The 19985-nt window shown below is 46.9% G+C and overlaps 1 protein-coding gene across 2 annotated transcripts in view; it reads left to right on the forward strand.

Moving 5' to 3' along the window:
- cacna1ia (calcium voltage-gated channel subunit alpha1 Ia) overlaps positions 1 to 19985 on the forward strand; it is an 83511-nt gene that overhangs the window by 30865 nt on the left and 32661 nt on the right. For both annotated transcript variants that reach the window (XM_081710925.1, XM_035523523.2), the window contains exons 5-16: positions 2042 to 2384; positions 2757 to 2849; positions 8479 to 8806; positions 9415 to 9824; positions 12998 to 13149; positions 13407 to 13592; positions 15046 to 15163; positions 16132 to 16287; positions 17092 to 17182; positions 18007 to 18167; positions 18543 to 19025; positions 19820 to 19920. In XM_081710925.1, the coding sequence (XP_081567051.1) occupies positions 2042 to 2384; positions 2757 to 2849; positions 8479 to 8806; positions 9415 to 9824; positions 12998 to 13149; positions 13407 to 13592; positions 15046 to 15163; positions 16132 to 16287; positions 17092 to 17182; positions 18007 to 18167; positions 18543 to 19025; positions 19820 to 19920 (2622 nt within the window). The remainder of the gene's footprint in view (positions 1 to 2041; positions 2385 to 2756; positions 2850 to 8478; positions 8807 to 9414; positions 9825 to 12997; positions 13150 to 13406; positions 13593 to 15045; positions 15164 to 16131; positions 16288 to 17091; positions 17183 to 18006; positions 18168 to 18542; positions 19026 to 19819; positions 19921 to 19985) is intronic.

The raw sequence follows: 19985 nt of genomic DNA on the forward strand, positions 1-19985 counted from the left end.
ACCTATTCTACACCTATACTCATTGAGCCCTTTATCAGCTGTCTCATGGGGACATTGTACAAGTGTGCAGTTCCAGACTGCAGCCTGTCCGTCACCAGGCAGGGTTCCTCTGACACCTACCCTGCTCATCACTGGTCATGTTCTGACACAGGACCATTTCTGGCTGGATGTGAGATGATGCGACATTCTCAACACGGCGGTGACACTGGCATTATAATGGTGTGGTAGAGGGGGTTGCAAAAGTTACAGATGTATCAAGCACGGCAGGGTGGCTGGAGTTTTGCAGGTGTCAGTTTCCCGGCTGGGTAGACAGCTGGTCTGCCACTCAAAAAATATATATGCCCTCGGTATCAGTCCTTCCGTCGGAAACGGATCGTTGAAGAGTTTAAGGATGGCCAGGATATCTGTCAATGGATGGACACCTGAGAGGTGCGGTTAATTAGCATTATACCTCACAAATGTCTGATCCTCTCTAACAGTGACTAATAGGGTCACTGATGTCTTTGCTGTTTCTTAGCCTTCTGCTTCTCTCTATCAGGTGCCTTTCTCTCCCTGTCTGTTCACCCCACCCCCATCTGTCTCATATCTGTCTCATATCTGTCTCGTATCTGTCTCGTATCGGTCTCGCTTCATCACTTTTCCTCCCCTCTCTACCTTTTCTGTTTACTTTTCAGAGCAAACAATCTCCACCACTGCTCTCTCTTATTGGACTGCTTATTTTTAAATGAAGATTGACATTTATCGGGGAGATCTGAGAGTTTGTTTAGCATCCCTACAGGGAAATTTCTAGTTTTTAAAAATAATTTGCCTATTGTGTCATTCAGACATTTGTGTGTGTGAAGTGGGAGCTGGACTAAACTAGAAATAGAGTTTTCCCCTGCCTTTCTTCTCAATTAATGGATCCGTTAACTATCGGCCAGCCGATTTGAAGAACTGAGGTTTATCTAGATGAACAGACCCTCTGGTGCAGTCAGTGCTGGTATTGATTGGTGCAGTCTGATCAGCTAGCAGTCAGTGCTGGTATTGATTGGTGCAGTCTGATCAGCTAGCAGTCAGTGCTGGTATTGATTGCTGCAGTCTGATCAGTTAGCAGTCAGTGCTGGTATTGATTGGTTTTGGCTGCTATATGTTGAGTACTGGGAGTGGGGATGAGCCTTCTGTGCAGGCAGAGAGAGACAGCTAAAGCCCAACAATAAAGAAATGAAGTGGTCAGTGTTGCTGTGGTGTGTGTGTGTGTGTGTGTGTGGCATTAGAATGGCATTAGCCATTCTTCCTGGTCTCTAATCACTCAGTGTTCCTCAGGATACAGCAGTGTTCTGGGGCTCTTACAGTGACACAGTGTATATCAGTCAAGTACAGGAAATGGAAACAGGCTCACAAAGGACATGGGGAATTAGGTGTTTAACGTGATTACCTTTCCTCTCCACCACGAAGGTTTTCGGAGTTTTATTGTTATATGCAGCAGAACACTACATTTGTCTATCAGCCTAAATTTGTCATCTACTGTTAAAAGCGATTTGGGTTCATCATGTGTCAGCCAGTGTTTCCCATTGTCACATTGCTGAGCCATTTACCAGGTTGGGGTGAATGTTTCAGGTTCGTTTGAATCAAACTGGTCAGGGGTTTTTAATCCTGGCCACTCACTGCATAGGTGATCTCCTCCATGGCAGCTAATGAAGTGGAGAAAAGCTATAACACAGGATATGATCTAGCATATGTGTCTGTAAAATATCATTTATTTAGTGGTAATGATACGAGTAAAAATTTATGAAGCAAAATCATAGATTTTTTACTACATTTTTCATCCTTTATCGTATTGTATTGCCTTCACTCCCATAACACACACACACACACACACACACACACACACACACACACACACACACACACACACACACACACTCAAACACACTGCAGCCCTAATGCCTATGATGCCTAATCACTTCACTCACCCTGTGTAAGTTGGGGTTATGTGCACACACATTGATGGGTCTGATTCCTCTCCTTCTCTCCTCTGCCCCACACCCCTCTCCCCTCTCAGGCCCTCGGGTGTCACGCTCCCTGCGCCCTACTACCAGCCAGAGGAGGAGGACGAGCAGCCCTTCATCTGCTCCCTGGCACAGGACAACGGCATCATGTCCTGCTCAGACGTGCCTGCGCGCCGGGAAGGGGGCAAGGAGTGCTGTCTAGACAGGGAGGACGTCTTCCACCGTCACGCACTGGGCCTGAGCGCCGAACCGCTGGTCAACAGCAGCACCTCCGCCATGGGGCTTTGCGTCAACTGGAACCAGTACTACACCCGCTGCCTCACGGGACACAGCAACCCGCACAAAGGGGCGATCAACTTTGACAACATCGGCTATGCCTGGATTGTCATCTTCCAGGTATGGAGAGGTTATCCGGTGGAGCGCGGGACACCCAGCGGTTAGGGCTGCGCGTGGGTGTGTGGTTGAGGACTGTGTTAGCAGGCGAGCATCTGCAAATTCAAACTCTCCTGCAGTTAAATCAGCGTGGACTCATACTCATGAGTTTAATGTGTTTTAATCCTCCTTGGCCATCTGTACTGAACATCTGTGTCTGGATTTGTTTATTCTTTTAGATGTTTAATTTAGATACAATTGATTTGAAGAGCTAAAATAGCTTCCAGTGTTACTCTGCCCACTGTACTGCTGTTGGATATAGTGACTGTATTTAGTGACCGGCTGCTCTGTTAGTGTGTGTGGTGTGGTTTGATCTCTGTGCTGTTCTGTGTGCAGGTGATCACTCTGGAGGGCTGGGTGGAGATCATGTACTACGTCATGGACGCCCACTCTTTCTACAACTTCATTTACTTTATCTTGCTCATCATCGTAAGTTGTTCTTTTTTTCTTTTTCTTTCTTTCTTGTTCCCTGTGTTTTCTGTTTCTTTCCCTTCTGGTTCTCTCTTTCTTGCTTCCTCCTTTCCTCTCTCTCTTTCTCTCACTATCTCTCTCTCCCTTGTTCTGCTTACAATGTCTTTCTCTCTCCTTATCTCTCTGACTCCTCTCTTGCGTGTGGGCTGGTGTGTGTGTGTGTGTGTGTGTGTGTGTGTGTGTGTGTGTGTGTGTATTTTAAGTATACGTTATGGTTCATTAAATTACATTAGGTTGGTGTTTAGAGTAGCGTGAATGTCATGTCAGAGGTAAAACTCATTTGTGTCCAAGGTGGCACACAAGCAAAGGTCATATCCATCCCCAGTGTATTCCAAGACCTTTATAGAACCATCCAGCATAACCTCACAAAGAACAAGCAGACTACGATGGGCAGACAGCAAAACGGACAGTTACTCATGCAAGTACAGTCATCATCTTTTGGTTTCTGTCAAGTCCAATGAAAAGCAAGCACTACAGAGGCTGAGCAGATCAGTATGGCCCACAGCACTGATAAATGAAGTCTATGTTCAGCAAATGCAGTGAGTCCTGCAACTGCTCTGCCTGGAGTTATTGCTGTTACTCTGAGAGTGATGTGAAGCTCTGAGCGTTTAGTGATCAGTTGCGCATTTTTTATGACTTACAGATATTCTCTTTGTCTTTAAACTTTAACAGGCACCTCTTGGATTTGGAGATACATACATGCATATATGCATGGTGTGTGGGTGTGTGTGTGTGTGTGTGTGTGTGTATGTATGTATGTATGTGTATATGCGCAAATAACAGTGTAGGTCAAACTAAAATTGAATAGATAACATGAACTCATATAAAACTTTAGCAAATGGTAAATTGCTTGTAAATGATTTAGGATAATAGGTGTTAAATAAATGTTCATGGGTAAATCATTAAAACAGCTCAAGTAGATAATCACTTTTAGCATATGGTAGATAACAATTTAGAAATAACCTATAATAGCCAGGGGTAAAAAGAACCAGTAAAATGATTATTGAATCTTTTCTTTTTTTTACCTCTACATCTGGGCCTGAGTTATGCTCTTCCTAATTGGTGCTTATATTATCTGGGCCACACATTTAACAGTATATAGACCTGCGCAGATCGATTGGCCCATTGAATTGTCGTGAGAAGATTCAATAGCACACTAAAAACAGAATATATAGCAAGTTGAGTGAATAGAGAAACAGAGAGAGAAGGAGAGAGAGAAAGGGTGGTCTATGTTTATGTCTCGCCAAACTGGGTAAAGTGTGTTGTTGACGATGCGTTCAGATTGACTTGTGCAGTTTGCCCACTCACTGGTCTTTTGGGGAAGAGCCTAGAGCATTGCATCCTGAGTTTGGATAGATTACCGTATGTGTGTGTGCGTGTGTGTGTGGGGGGGGCATCTGTGAATGTCAGACAAGAGACACCTGGATTACTGATGTCATTGATGGCTGCCCCAGAGACACTGAAGTCATTTTGGTCGGACTAATAGCAGGTTCAGGTTCCGGGGGGGGGGGTTGTTTGAATGCTGGTGTGTCACTGCATAATATTGCAAAAGTCAACCATGTGAGTGCATTACTATTTAATTAGAGCCTATCAGAGTCAGATCCCTGCTAGGATCACAGATGGCGCTACACTCGCTGGTAGTGACCCTGCCACGGCAACACAACACAAACACCCTGCCAGACTGTCATGTGACCTGTCCCAGCATGCACCAGCACCTGTCTCATGCAGTAACTGCACATAGTGCCCGTATACTGTGTGGTTTTCTCAGCTGTGAACAGGTGCAGGCCACCATGCTGGCCAGTCTGCAGTGTTCTGCTGTCAGGCAGGACCTTCTGCTGAGCCCCCTGACACCTGAGTGTCATAAACTGTGCATTTACCCCAGAACAGAAAAACATTGTTCCAGCAGTTTTCCAAACATGCGTGCGTAAATGCATAATTTTACTTTCAAACGTGCCTTGGCTTTGGTGCCGCTTAATAGTTCATGATCTGCAGTTGTGGCTCCGTATTTTAGGCGCGGTATAGAGTAGCGCTCTGCTACTGTCTGGTGGTGCTCTCTTGCCAGCTTTTCACAGCTGACCATAACAGCCCTCAAACAATAACAGCCCTCAGTAAGAGCCCCCAGCTTTTCACAGCTGACAATAACAACCCTCAGCATCCTCACCTTATCAACACAATACCTCTTTTTTTGGAGTTTGCAGGTATGTGTGTGTGTTTGTGTTTTCAGGACAATGTCCTGACTATGTAGGAAAGCCAGTGTTTAAACAGGGAGGGCCTTACTTGTCAGGACCAGCTAAATATTTCATCCAGAGTAAAGTCCTTTTTACAAAAGCTAATTTTTCTGAAAGGGTAGAAAACCTCTCTTTTTAGAGGTTCAAGTTAAGGTTAGGCTTTGGCCTAGAAAAAAAACGTGAAAAGCATATTTATGACTCCATGTCAGACAAGTTCTAAAAATGCATGTGTGTGTAAGCAAGCAAGCACATGAGTAGGTGTATACCTGTATTTTCTTTCTCCTCAGCACATTTTATTTACTCCTTGGTTGCTGTGATGCCTTAGTAACCAGGCAACCACACGACCAGGCGCTGCTACCTGTGGAGAGCCGAATATAGTGTGTACTACCACAGTAGCGAGACCTGCTGGGTCTACCCATTCATTACACTTCTGTTGGAGTCCATTCAGCACAATTGGCCTCAGCTCCTCTCTGTTTTTCTTTCTTTCTTTCTTTATATGTTAATTTATTTATTTAGCTCTATTGTCCAGTCAGCTCGATGTACTGGAAAATCTGACTGCTTTACATTGCTCTGCTTGCACAACTGCAATGGTGTTGGTTTAACCATGAAAACATTGTTAGAACTTTGGCTATCGGACAGTAGCAGCCATTGGAATGTAGAAATCAAAGTTCTAGAGCAAAGCTGAAACAGAGTAAGTCTATGTTCTGTTACACTACGTTAACTACTTAACCACCTATGTATGGTTTATTAACCATACATAAATTTCACCTGCCTCAGATAGCTGCATTGGTGGGGTTGTTACTTTTGCTTTTCTTAGAGCACTTTGTTGTGTAATTGGATAAGACTAATGTGGAAAGCAATGGCATTGACTGGTCCATCACCTCTGCTGAGGGCCTTTTTCTCTTCTCGCTTTCAGTCTCTCCATCCATCTTCATCTGCCTGCACGGGCGCCTGTGTGTGTGCGTGTGTGTGTGCTTCTCCATTACAAGAGCATTCATTAAACAAAAGCATGCATCATTTTGCGTTGAGCAAAAACTCTTCAGTATGGCTGCCGATCTATTCTCACCTCTCTCTGTTTCTACCTGTTGTTTATTGTCCCTCTCGCCAAGTACTTTGTGACTTTTACTCAAACTAAGAGTAAGATTTCTGAGGGAAATGCAAATTGGCACGTGCTAAACTCCCTGCAGACTTGAAGCAGGCAAAAAAATGTGACCACAATTATTGTGTGTAGATCAGACTAACTTTATCTTGTGCATGAGTTAGAGTACGCGCGTGTGTGTGTGTGTGAGAGAGAGAGAGAGAGAGAGAGAGAGAGAGAGAGAGAGAGAGAGAGAGAGAGAGAGAGAAAGAGAGATAGAGAGATATTCATGCAGGTCCATGCAATGCCTAAATAAAGCCGCACATTGTTCTGATTGGGTTTGATTAAGAGAAGAGTGTTCTGCCCATCAGAATCTCAGAGCAGTTGGACAGATGTGGGGGTCAGACCCCCCCAGCTGCTCCACACAGCTGCCCCCTCATCTCCTTCCTCCCTCCCTGCCAACATCTTTACTTTGATCCTCATTTCTCATAGCCAAGCTACAGTATGTTTTCATTAAATGTGGCCCTGGGACTGCAGTTGCCCATGCGTGCGCGAGTGCGAGCGCGAGCGCGTGCGTGTGCGTGCGCTGACGGCTCTTGCTTTAGAGTGATATAAATGGTGTGCGATACGCGAACAGGCACTCTGCTCTGATGAGTTTGGGTCTGCTTCATGCTCCATCTTGAAAATGGCCCCTAATAATGTAACAAGCCTGACACATCCATCATGCTGATCTTTGCAGCACTGAATCAGGTAAACACACCCTCACACCCCCAAACTACCCCTCAGCCAGAGAGAAGAGGGAGTTTTTTATATATATAATTTTAGCTGTTTTTATTTGCTTATTTTTCTTCGACATGTTGAGTCCGTTGTGCTGGGTCTCTACTCTGTACCACTATAGTCCCTCCAGCCTGTGTGATGAAGAACACATGAACCCTCAATCGCATGAATTTTACTGGCCGTGACCAGGAGCTTTCCCGCACATCTCTGCTGCCTGATCCTGCGTCTGACTGGCTCAGGCTGTGTTGAGCGTTAAAGCTGCCTGCTGCCACGTGTCGGTCATTTTGTAGGGTGCACATGCATTGACTGTCATTTGTTAATTTGGTGGACAAATGGTAATGGTAGTTCTGAACCCATTTTGGCTTAAAACTGCACAAACGCAGGTGCAACAAGGTATTTTTCTCACTTGGAGCAGGCACATAAAGACCAGTATCTAACAATGGCATTTTGACCATAAACATCATCCCATTAAAACTATTATTTACTAAATTACTAAATACAAAATAGTTTTATTTATTTTTATTTATTATTTGTATTATTTGTAAGGAAAAGCAATTCTGAAGTGACTGCTAACTGTGAGTCAGGCAGTTGGTGAGTCATTACTCATGGAAAATTATATAATTTAATTAGTCATATCACAATTATATAAATAATGTATAATCAACACAGTGAACAAAAACAACAACAATAATAATAACAATAATTTGTATCATCACTGAGTGTCACACACTTTGGTATGGTGACTCTATACTTCCCTGACAAGTCTGGTTCCTCGTCTGTGCATTTTTTTTGGTACTGCAGTGCCTACATGCTCGCTACCATGACGATATTGTCACAGCATTGTGTGTCACTGCACTGTGTGCGCTGTATGGCCAGCACACACTCAGCATTTTAAAGGGACTGAGAGGACCTGTGCCGCATTGCTCTGGATCACTGCCTCTGCCTCTCTGGCCATGAGAATAGCAAGCAAAATTACTGCCACGCCCACACACACCTGCACGATATGCTATCAGTCTCACCTTTACTGAGTGTAGCAGAACGAATTTAAACCAGCAGCCCCCGCACGGCCTCAGCCTTCTTTTGAATGATTTAATGAACTGGCCCCGTTTGGATGCTTAATGGGCTGGGGTGGGCCAGCCTTTAGTCCTGCAGCTCCTATCAGCTGATTCCCACTGATCAGGTAATAATCGTCGCGCTCCAGACCTTTAATTATTTGAATCAGCTGTCCTACTGATGGAGGGGGCTGGAATTAATGTTTGATTTCAAGCCATCCTTCTTAGATAAGGCACTGGCCCTGTATCTTTTTTTCTTTTTTTTTTACTTTAGTTAATTAAAGGTTATCCCAGAGAGATAACGACCTCACGGACCGATGAAGGATCATCCTCATTTCTTCTTCTTCTTTTTTTACAGATTGTTTCCCAGACTGAATAACAGTCCCCTTCCAACAGCTCTCGTTGCCGCGGCTCTAGTCGTGAGACGTTGACGCTTTCTGTCCGCCCCACAGATCGGCTCCTTCTTCATGATCAACCTGTGCCTGGTGGTCATCGCCACGCAGTTCTCCGAGACCAAGCAGCGCGAGCACCAGCTGATGCAGGAGCAGCGGGCCGCGTGCCTGTCCTCCAGCACGCTGGCCTCCATGGCCGAGCCGGGCGACTGCTATGAAGAGCTCTTCCAGCTGGTGTGCCACATGCTCCGCAAGGCCCGCCGCCGCTCTGCTGCCCTCTACTACACGCTCCGCGGCAAGCCTCCGCCCCAAAGAGGAGGCAGGGGCCGGGGACGGGGAGGAGCCAACGGAAATGGCAGGGAGCGGTATCGCCGCTGCTCGGCTCAGAGTGAGTAGAGGGCCAGCGGAGGGCGGGGCATAGGCAGAGCGGGCGGAGCCGTTAGGGGAGGTGTAAAAGCAGAGAGTTTGAATTGGATGCAAGGAATCCACGTTAAAAGATAGCAACATGGAACAGCCAGGTTTGTCGCTTTTACTCATGAGTTCCGATGATGCGTGATTTGGTGTGCGCCCTGTTCCCCGTGTCTCCTGTTCAAATATTGCACATTCTCTCTTCAGTTCAGTGGCATCTGCTAAGTAAGAAAGCCCAGCAGAGGTAAAAACTGTTTGCTGTAGAGGCTCCGCTACATAATACATGGGAAAACATTAGAATTTCAAATACAAAACCGGTGAGGTAGAGTATTGGTACTCAGTGAACCCAAGCATGAGAAGAGTCATGTAAAATGGATTTGGATGAAACATACAAAACCTTTTTGAAAATCATGCCATTTACGTAAGCGTGGTTTGTTCTGTTAGTCATTCCTGAAGGTGAAATAAGAATAATTAAAGACATTTAACTGTCTGGATATTTGAGAGCCATGCTGGTTTCTCCTTGTCTCTCACTCATTCTTACTTTCACAGTGAGACTCATTGTTTCCTGTGTTCCTGGTCTTGTCCCAGTGTCTCAGTGTCCACACCGGAGGAAACTGGAGCATGGCTCCCAGCCTCTGGAGAATGCCGTCTCCCTGTCCGTCACCCCCAACCCCGAGGACTGCCCACAGTGCACGTCCCTGTCACTCAGAGAGGGGGTGAGTCCTGGGGTGAACTCAGCCAATGGGGAGGATGAGGAGGGGGCCCTGGAGGAGACTGACAGGGAGGAGAACCACTTAGAGGACAGAGGGGATGAGGACTTGGAGGAGGATGAGGAAAAGAAGAAGAGAAATCGCTCCTGTTTGGGGAGCAGTAAGGACATCTGGGACGAGACGCGACTGAAACTGTGGAGTATTGTGGAGAGCAAGTACTTCAACAGAGGGATCATGATTGCCATTCTCATCAACACCATCAGCATGGGCATAGAACATCATAACCAGGTAAATGCTCATGTGTGTAACCTCGACCCTAACCGGAAAATCGATCCGTGTCAGATAGGTGCATCTCTACCCGTGAGCTGACATAACGCACCAATCAAGGCAGGCTGGAGGACGGAACTGCTGCGGTTTGTCTGCCAGATTTGAGCTGATCAATTTAGTTTGGGTCTTGTGGCAGTCACGCCATTATTTTGGCACTTCATGATTGGAACAGCGGGGCTTTGAAGGAGTCCCTGTTCCCTCTGTCTGCTTCGTGGTATTAGTTATTACTGTAATAGCTCCTGTCCCCAGCAGCGGTGAGTTCATAAACACTGCTCGTCAGCCTAACGACAGCACTTGCGGAGACACGCGAGAGCGTTCGTGTTCCAGGGGCGCTAGGAGCACAGCGCTACCGTTGCCTGCTCCAGCATTCTCTTCTCCTCCCTCTCTACTTTCCAGTCTTTCACTCTCCTTCTGTCTCTCTCTCTGTCTCTCTCATCCTGTCTCTCTCTCCCTCTCTGCTGTCTAATCCACCCCCTCACTTCTTCTCTGCCTGCAGTATATGCTTATTCTCTCATCTCCGTGGAGGCTAAAAATAACGTCTCACCCCTACATCTGAGAGAGAGAGAGAGAGAGAGAGAGAGAGAGAGAAACGGAAGCACCGTTTTTCCGTTACACAGCAGTTTTGGCCTTCTAAATATGTAGTCAATTACAAATCATTCAAATGTAAAACACACACTCACACCCACATACACACACACACACACACACACACAAACACACAACACACACACCACTATCACTAGTTCTTTCTCTCTCTCGTGACTCAGACCCACTCTCAAAACAGTCCTCATTATTATGCAGACTAGAAATATTGAAAATATGTTGGAAAGATCATAATATTTACAAATCCGTGGGCAGCAGCCGGCAGTTGTGAGAGTGTGCTTGAGTACTCGATGAGAGAGATGTGATTTGCTAGACTCAAACACTCCTCGTCACAGGTAGCAAACACTGAAAGGTCTAAAGGTGCATTTAGAGAAACAGGTGAGGACAGAAAACAAGACGAGAGGAGAGAGGACAAGGCTGAAAAGAGTCAGGCAGAGACGGGCGAGTCCAGCAGTGTCTGAAACATGAGGAGGAGTCCAGCACTGTCTGAAACATGAGGAGGAGTCCAGCAGTGTCTGAAACATGAGGAGGAGTTCAGCAGTGTCTGAAACATGAGGAGGAGTTCAGCACTGTCTGAAACATGAGGAGGAGTTCAGCACTGTCTGAAACATGAGGAGGAGTTCAGCAGTGTCTGAAACATGAGGAGGAGTTCAGCAGTGTCTGAAACATGAGGAGGAGTTCAGCAGTGTCTGAAACATGAGGAGGAGTTCAGCAGTGGTTGAAACATGAGGAGTTCAGCAGTGGCTGAAACATGAGGAGGAGTTCAGCACTGTCTGAAACATGAGGAGGAGTTCAGCAGTGGTTGAAACATGAGGAGTTCAGCAGTGGCTGAAACATGAGGAGGAGTTCAGCACTGTCTGAAACATGAGGAGGAGTTCAGCAGTGGTTGAAACATGAGGAGGAGTTCAGCAGTGGCTGAAACATGAGGAGGACTTCAGCAGCGGTTGAAACATGAGGAGTTCAGCAGTGGCTGAAACATGAGGAGGAGTTCAGCAGTGGTTGAAACATGAGGAGTTCAGCAGTGGCTGAAACATGAGGAGGAGTTCAGCACTGTCTGAAACATGAGGAGGAGTTCAGCAGTGGCTGAAACATGAGGAGGAGTTCAGCACTGTCTGAAACATGAGGAGGAGTTCAGCACTGTCTGAAACATGAGGAGGAGTTCAGCAGTGGTTGAAACATGAGGAGGAGTTCAGCAGTGTTTCTGTTCATGTGTGTCCTTGCCATTATCTGCACTAATTGCTGGGTCAATAATCCAATGCTTTAGATGACAGCTTCTCAGTGCTGCCCCTGGTTTTGTTTCTGTTTGTCTTTTTGTTCTTGAGCCCAGGTCATTGATGGAGGCAAATCGATCAGAGGGAGATGGATGTGTCTCATGATCAGATGGTGTGAAACAGAAAAACGGAGAGAGCAAAAGAGAAACAGACACATATTCTCTCCTTCTATATTAATGTCAGAGTTAATGCGCACAGACACACACAAACACACTCAGGTCCTATGCCTTTTTCGCAAGCGTCTGGGGGCTTTATTGTCAGGTGGTTGGTACAGAGATAGCACTTTTGATCTGCAGCTCACATGCACAGTAATCCCACCGACTACACCAGCGCTGCAGAGATCTGCACTACTCACACAAAGTGTATCGCCAGCATCAGAGACTGACAAGCAGATCACCTACGTGATGCCGTTGCCGTGGTTAGCGATGTGGTCCCTTCTGGATGGGAGTAAAGAAGGTTTTAAGCCCAGCTCTTCTCCGAAACACAAGCCTCTGATCATGTGTTCCTGCTGAGAAGACAGGTCAGGTACGGTGAGCTTCATCAGATCTCATGATTGCAAAGTTTGCACAAAGCAAAACGTACTTGGAGAGTAAGAACTAGCTGAACTGGAAGGAGGCCAGGGTGGTTTCATGGTGTAATATCTTACTCTCAAATTTATAGACCTTCTGTGTTTCTTTCACTGTATACACTGAATAATTCATAGTCACTAAATAATGTGACTTAAGATTAATAACCGAATAATAAAACCTGGAGTTTGTGCATTTAAGGTTTAAGGCAAGAAAAGGTTTTTTTTGTTGCTTTATTTATTTATTTATTTGCATCATTAAAACCCGGGGCTCTTACCAGCGGTACTGATTCTCTAATGTGTTGCCTATTTATAGAGTAAGTGTTTATGAAGCAGCTGGAAGTGTGGGGAACGTTACTTCCCCGTGTCTCTGTATGCTGAACTGGCCTTATAGCATGTGTGTTCTTTTAGGAGAGGTCACAGCAGTGGTAGAGAAAGCATTGGAGTGCACAGGGTTTCCCTCCACTCCGGCTGCAGCCGCTGCCTTCTGACTAGCCGTTCCTTAGAGCCTCATGCTCCATACAGCCATCTCGCAATGTGGCTGCCTTCACAGATGACCACAAAACTTTTGAAGGGACTGTTGCTCCAGTATCGTGTCTTCCTTTTCTTTCCTTCTTTCCCTCCATCTCTATCTTGCTCTCACTCCCTGTCTCTCCCTCCTTCTACCTTTCTCTCTCTCTCTCTCATGACTTCAGCCTGAGGAGTTGACCAACGTCCTGGAGATCTGCAACATCGTCTTCACCAGCATGTTCACCCTGGAGATGATCCTCAAGCTCACTGCCTTCGGCTTCTTCCAGTACCTGCGGAACCCCTACAACATCTTCGACGGCATCATTGTCATCATCAGGTCGGCCCTGCCGGTGTTGCATGAGGCTGCAAATTAAGCCGACGACAGGCACACGTGTGCTGCATTATTCCGAATCTAATGTCAGTTTTGAGCGCGTTGTTAGTGTGGCGAGTAAGAGCAGTCAAGGTAGCAGTACCAGTCTCAAATGTAACTGGGCAAACTGCATCCCGTCATGTCTCTCTGTCTCATGGTCCCTCTGTCTGCCTCTCTCTCTCTCTGTCTCACTCTGTCCTCTCTGTATCCCTGTCCCTGCGCAGTGTCTGTGAGATCATAGGCCAGTCTGACGGCGGCCTGTCCGTGCTGAGGACGTTTCGGCTTCTGAGAGTCATTAAGTTGGTGCGCTTCATGCCGGCTCTGCGCAGGCAGCTGGTGGTGCTGATGAAGACCATGGACAACGTGGCCACCTTCTGTATGCTGCTCATGCTCTTCATCTTCATCTTCAGGTTAGAAGCTGTAAGCGGGCGTGGGTGTGTGTGATTACGTACGGTTCTGTACATTCCATGATTCATCGCTTTTTTTTGCTTTTTTTTCTCCAGGTGCTTGTGTCTAAACTTCCATACTGTGTGCACTCTATCAACCACTATCCACACACCTTTTAAGAAATCATCTCCCTTTTGACAATGGCAACCTCATGGTCCCAGAGCAACCCTCTCTAGGACTGGTTGGAGAGAGAGTGTGTGTGTGTGTGTATGTGTCTATGTGAATGGCACCATTAGCCTTCTCCACTATGGCAGCCCCCTGAGGATGCAGGCATGAGGCTGTGTGGATGGATGGCGGGCGATGTAATAACACTAAACCCCCCTGTTTCCCCTGCTGCCCGCTGCACCTCCCCCTCTCCCGGCCGCAGCGCCGTGCCCCCTGACGAGCGCTCCCAGACGGATGTAGGCTAATGGCGGATTGAGTGCATTAACCGCTGCCGCCCATCCGTCATGTCCTCCCCCGTGCCTTCAGAGCGTGCCTCTCCCCCCGCCCAGGCAAAGTTACAGTCCTGATTTATGGGTCGTAAGCGGGTGCAGTTAGTGCCTATCTTGGGCCCTGCCTCCAGGAGCTGCAGGAGCAGGGGGCGAGCAGATGGCCGCTATACGTCCGCTTTTGGATGGGGAGGACAATGCATCAGCAGGACCGGCCGAGCTCAGTTTGAAATGACTCGATCCAGGTCTGCATGAAAAAAGCACGATGGTGTAAACATTGAACAGCGTTACATGGTAGAATGTATCCAGTGTTAGCAGTGTTGAATTGTAGAGTGCCTGAACTACTGTAGTCATTCACGCCTTGCAGGCTGGTCAGAGGTCACCAGGCTGCAGCGGTTTTGGCACCTCGAACCCCACATAGCTCAGTTTATGTGCATTTACGTAGTCCCTGTCCCCGCCCCATTGCCCTGTAATCTCTGTGTCCCCTCCCATCTGTCTCTCTGAGTCTCTCACTGACATCCCACAGGGGTACTTACTTGGCACTTCCTTCAGGACACATGCCACTTTTATCTGCAGATCCCTGTCAGAGTCGCTCATCGTCCCTCTGAGGTTTATATAGTAGAGGATCGAGAAGTTCAGAAAATCTCAGTGACGCAGGGGGATTTAGCCTCCGTTTCCTGGCAACGGTGTCAGCTGAAAAATCGAAGCCTTGACTATGGAACTGTACCTCTCCTTGGGGGAAGGGGATGGCATTAGAAATATATACCTGTTTGTGTTTTGCTTCGTTTTTTTGTTTAGCAAATCACCACAATGTCACAGTGTTCAGTAATTCGCTGTCTCCTTACATGACAAATCATGAGCGGTTAGCGCTCTGCCATCATAGTGGAATTGTCCACATCCAGCTGCAGAAGTGGAGGCGAGATGAAGCTGGTGGGAGCTCAGGGGGAGTGGGAACTAAACAATGCATTGTTTAATGTTTGAGCAGCATCCTGGGAATGCACATATTTGGCTGTAAGTTCAGCCTGAAAACCGAGGCTGGAGACACAGTGCCGGACAGGAAGAACTTTGACTCTCTGCTCTGGGCCATCGTCACTGTGTTTCAGGTACGGACACTTCATTACACTGGCCGTACTACCTATTAACAGAGCACCTGTGTTAGTCTCTAACCAACGCCTCATTCGTAGTTTCCTCATGGCAGTGAAATATTATATTTAAACCTGCTGTAAGCATTTTTGAGAGTCTCCTAAATGTCTTTAAATCACTGATCACTATTACTAAATACTCTACTCGAGAATAGCTGCTAGAACACTTGCTCAGTGATTGAAGAGTTGCTTGAAGAGTTGCTCTGTAATCTGACTCTAGGACAGCTGCTTGAAGAGTTGCTCTGTAATCTGGCTCTAGGACAGCTGCTTGAAGAGTTGCTCTGTAGTCTGGCTCTAGGACAGCTGCTTGAGGAGTTGCTCTGTAATCTGGCTCTAGGGCAGCTGCTTGAAGAGTTGCTCTGTAATCTGGCTCTAGGGCAGCTGCTTGAAGAGTTGCTCTGTAGTCTGGCTCTAGGACATCTGCTTGAAGAGTTGCTCTGTAGTCTGGCTCTAGGACATCTGCTTGAAGAGTTGCTCTGTAATCTGGCTCTAGGACATCTGCTTGAAGAGTTGCTCTGTAATCTGGCTCTAGGACATCTGCTTGAAGAGTTGCTCTGTAATCTGCAATAAAACTGTTTAAATAATTTTTTTTAATGTATTATGTAAAGATTTCCTAAGCAACGAGGGAACTTTGCTACAAGGAACCACTCCCCTCTACTTGTGGATTTGTGTGTGAATACAGCATATGGAGGGATAGGCTATGTGCCGGGTCTTTGGAGGGAGGAACTTTGCAGAAACGTTTGGATGTGGGTGGAAGGATTAGAGGGAAGGGAGGATTCCTTCAGCGCATTTTCCACTTAATTATGGCATCTTTAGGGACAGTATGAACACATGTATTTACATAAGCAAGCATATAGTTCTTCTGATTTTCTTGGTGTTCCTGTAGGAAAAAAAAAATATTTGGGGTGTGTGTGTGTGTGTGTGTGTAGATCCTAACTCAGGAGGACTGGAACATGGTGCTGTACAACGGCATGGCCTCCACATCTCCTCTTGCTGCCCTCTATTTTGTGGCCCTCATGACCTTCGGGAACTACGTTCTCTTCAACCTGCTTGTGGCCATTTTGGTGGAAGGCTTTCAGGCTGAGGTAAAGCATACGCCTCAGGGCTGCTGGGTAATTGAGTTCTGGATTGGGTCTAATGCCACAACCTTTGGGAACAATTGCAGTGGTATGTATGAGAAATCAGGGGTCACAGTGTTGAATTAAATACAGTGTGGAGTGTGTGAAATATTTTGATCTGAGACATACATGAAAGGGACAAAACTGACTCTTTTGAGAGTATACAGGGTCAAGTGAAACATGAACAGAGTGAAGTCAGCTTTGAGTGAATGCATGTTAAGTCCACTGCTCACCCATATTCAACTATGAAGTAAAAAAAGAGCCCCATTTCAGGAGTCACTGTGACAGCATGGATTTTAGTGCTGCACAGCAAACCGAGAGGATTAACAAAGGGTCATTTGCTTTTATTCCATACTTGTATCACTAAGTTATTTTCTATGAGGTCTCAGGAGACATCTGATGGCAGAATTTATTTTTTGACACACATGGGTCTGTAAACTGGGCTATATCAGGCAGGTAGGCAGACTGCAGGAGTAGGTTATCTCCCCCGAGAGCGTCAAGAAGTGGGCTTTCAGGTTGTGGTCTACATCTTTGATGCAGACTGAGGGAGTAAGAGCACTGAACTGGCACAACAACAGCCGTGAGGAGGTCACCCCAAACAACATGCCCACTGCTCACTGTCACCCTGCTGTTTAATAGTGTTTCCTGTTTGCTAACATTTTCTCTCTCTACTCTTGCCATACTCTCTCTCTCTCTCTCTCTCTCTCTCTCTCTCTCTCTCTCTCTCCCTCTCTCTCTCTCTGTTTGTCTCTCTCTCTCTCTCTCCTGCAGGGTGATGCTAACCGGTCATACTCAGATGACAACAGGTCTTCCTGCAACTTTGAGGAAATGGAGAGAGAGAAGGATCCCCTCCAGTTGTCAGGTACAGTGCTGTGGGTGGCCTGGGGGCCTGCTCTAGTGTGTGTGTGTGTGTGTGTGTGTGCGTGTGTGTGTGTGTGTGTGTGTGTGTGTGTGTGTGTGTTTGAACTTTGATAACATACTATCTCAGACATGTGTTGTAACCCCTGCTGAGATCCACTGGTAGGAAATTATGCTGGTACATTATGCAGTGGGCTGTCTTGAATTCTTTCCATTTGCTTTGCTTATATATATATATATATATATATATATATATATATATATATATATATATATATATATATATATATATATATATATATATATATATATTTATTTATTTTTATTTTTTTATTTTTTTTTTTTATAAAAGCATGTCTGTGCAATTCTTTATTTAACAGAATTAATACATTAATAATTGATACATTAATAAATAAATCATTAAAGCATGTGGGGATGACTTTAAATACAGATTGACTGCAGAAATTGTCTTGTTGCCATGTGACATAGCAATAAATGATGCAGGCATACAGAGAGCTCTTCAGCAACTCCCAGCTCACAGAAGGCAAACTGATGAGTGTCTCTGCCATAGCCTGGACTCAAAGGAGCCTTGACTTCAGAGGTTCAGAAAGCCTGACATTTTAGTAGGCTTTACAAGACACACTGGTACCTGTGCCTTACAAACAGGAAGCACTCTTGCTCTGTGTGTCTTAATCTGACACCTTTCTTCAGCAAGACGAGGCTTTTTGCTCCCATGCTGCTCTGAAATGTGACTGCATGATCTAGTGCTGACTGGCATAGCCTTTCAATAGGATATGAAATAATTTCCAATTTGTGCCCCTCTTCCAGACCCTAAAATCTGCACCCTGACCCCCAACGGACATCTAGACCTGGGCACGATGCCCAACGCCCTGGGCATGTACCCGGCCGAAAGGTTAAGCTTCACCCTGGGCTCCCGCAAGAGCAGCGTGACCTCACTGGAGAGGGCCAACCCTGAGCAGAGAGCTCTGGTGAGCACTGCCACACAGGGCCCAAACGATTGTTCTCCAGAAGCTTGGGGAGGGTTTGACGGCGCACTTCTGCACCGCAAATCGCCTAAAACCAAGCACAAAGGAGCCTGTAATTAGCCGTCATCTCTGCATGTATTAGCATTTACCACACCATTAATAGGACACTTACATAGCACTCAGAAAACTATAACTAGCCATCAGCCAAGCTCCGCATTAGCATACGCGCGGACCGCACTTGTAAAGCTGAGAGCGACTTAACACGACAAGCACGGCAATGACGTTCCTGACGGAAAGTGTAGTAATTGTTAAAGAAGGCTGATCTGTCAAGGGAGGCTCTTTAAAGCGAGTGGCATTGCGTTCTCCTTGTGCCTACAGTGTCCAGGACGTGGCTCCCTATACCAGAACTGGGGCTGTCCGGCTCCCCACGGCCCGTGGAGCCGCAGGTCCAGCTGGAACAACCAGATGCGGCCCTCGCGTAGCCTGGCCTTGCGGGTCGGCGCCGGGGGCAGCCTGCGGGTGCACGGCGCCCACTCCCAAACGGCAGAGCAGGAGTCGCTCCTGTCTCCTCGGCCCATGCCCCTGCCCCCGCCCCTCCTCTCCCGGCACTTCGTCCCGCAGAGGGACCGGCGTGCCCTGTCCCTGGAGCTCCCGGAGCTGCTGCGGGCACCCAGGCCCCCGGCAGCCCCGCTGCACCCACGCCAGCGCAAGAACAGCCTCTCAGGAGGTGTGGGGAGCGGAGGGGAGCACCAGGACTGCAACGGCAAGACCCCCATGGCTCAGCAGCAGATCCTAAGTGAAGTCTTTCCTGAAGTTAACACGCGCAAGGACAGGGAGGACCTGGAGGATGAGCTCGACTACGTGAGTCTGCGGACCCGTAATGGAGGATGGAGGTGTCCAAACCCGGCCCTGGAGATCTGTTAACCAGCAAAGTTCCAACACACCAGGGTCATGCATTAAGAGGCTACTGAAGGCCTTAATTAGCTGAACTCTGCAGTAGTAGTGCATCACCAGGGCTGGAGTTAGACACCTTGATGCATAATCTGAAACCAAAATTTGTATCTAGTATCGACACTTTGTTGCATAATCCTACCTGGTTGGATTAAACCAAACCTGAGAAGCATATTCTCCTGCCAGGTCAGCCGCTGCCTTTGTGAAAGCAAGCAAGATGCAGCTTAATGCAAGCAGCCTCACAACACTGGCTTGGGTGTTCCTTTCCTCTCTTGAGGGATGCTTCTGAGTTGTGCCCAGTTTCTAAGCGACAAAGCCAAGCGGACGATTAAGCAGTCTCAATTAATGGCAGCATCGAGGATTAGGCCTGACAGATGGCAGTGGGCTCACACATTTTCATTTACACCCCTCGCTCATTTGGTATGCAATTAAGGACAGCGTTATGGCTCCTCCAGGGGGACGGGAATCATGGGATGCCATTGTTTCATAAATGGCCTGACACTCAATTGCATTTGCAGGCATTTGTTCCCTTGTTAGTCGTTCTGGAACGAATCATGTTCTTCGCTTCAGAATTGAGCGATCCAGGCCTTCTCAAATTCACAGACGTGCTGAACTGGTGGTTAAGGATGGGTAGTTTTTTAAAAAATGGCTAGGTAAAGCTTTACCACAACACAAAATAATGCACGGTCATTGTTGCTGGACAGAGCTTGTGCTTCCGGATCCAGAAGATGATCGAGGTGTACCGGCCGGACTGGTGCGATACGCGAGAGGACTGGTCCATCTACCTCTTCTCCCCTCAGAACAAGTTAGTCCACAATCCCATCTCTATTTGTTGTGATGTCTCCACAACAAGCAGTAAGAGCTTTCGTT

Source organism: Electrophorus electricus, chromosome 3, assembly GCF_041902795.1.
Source record: "Electrophorus electricus isolate QZ-2024a chromosome 3, ASM4190279v1, whole genome shotgun sequence".
NCBI classification, from domain to species: Eukaryota; Metazoa; Chordata; class Actinopteri; order Gymnotiformes; family Gymnotidae; genus Electrophorus; species Electrophorus electricus.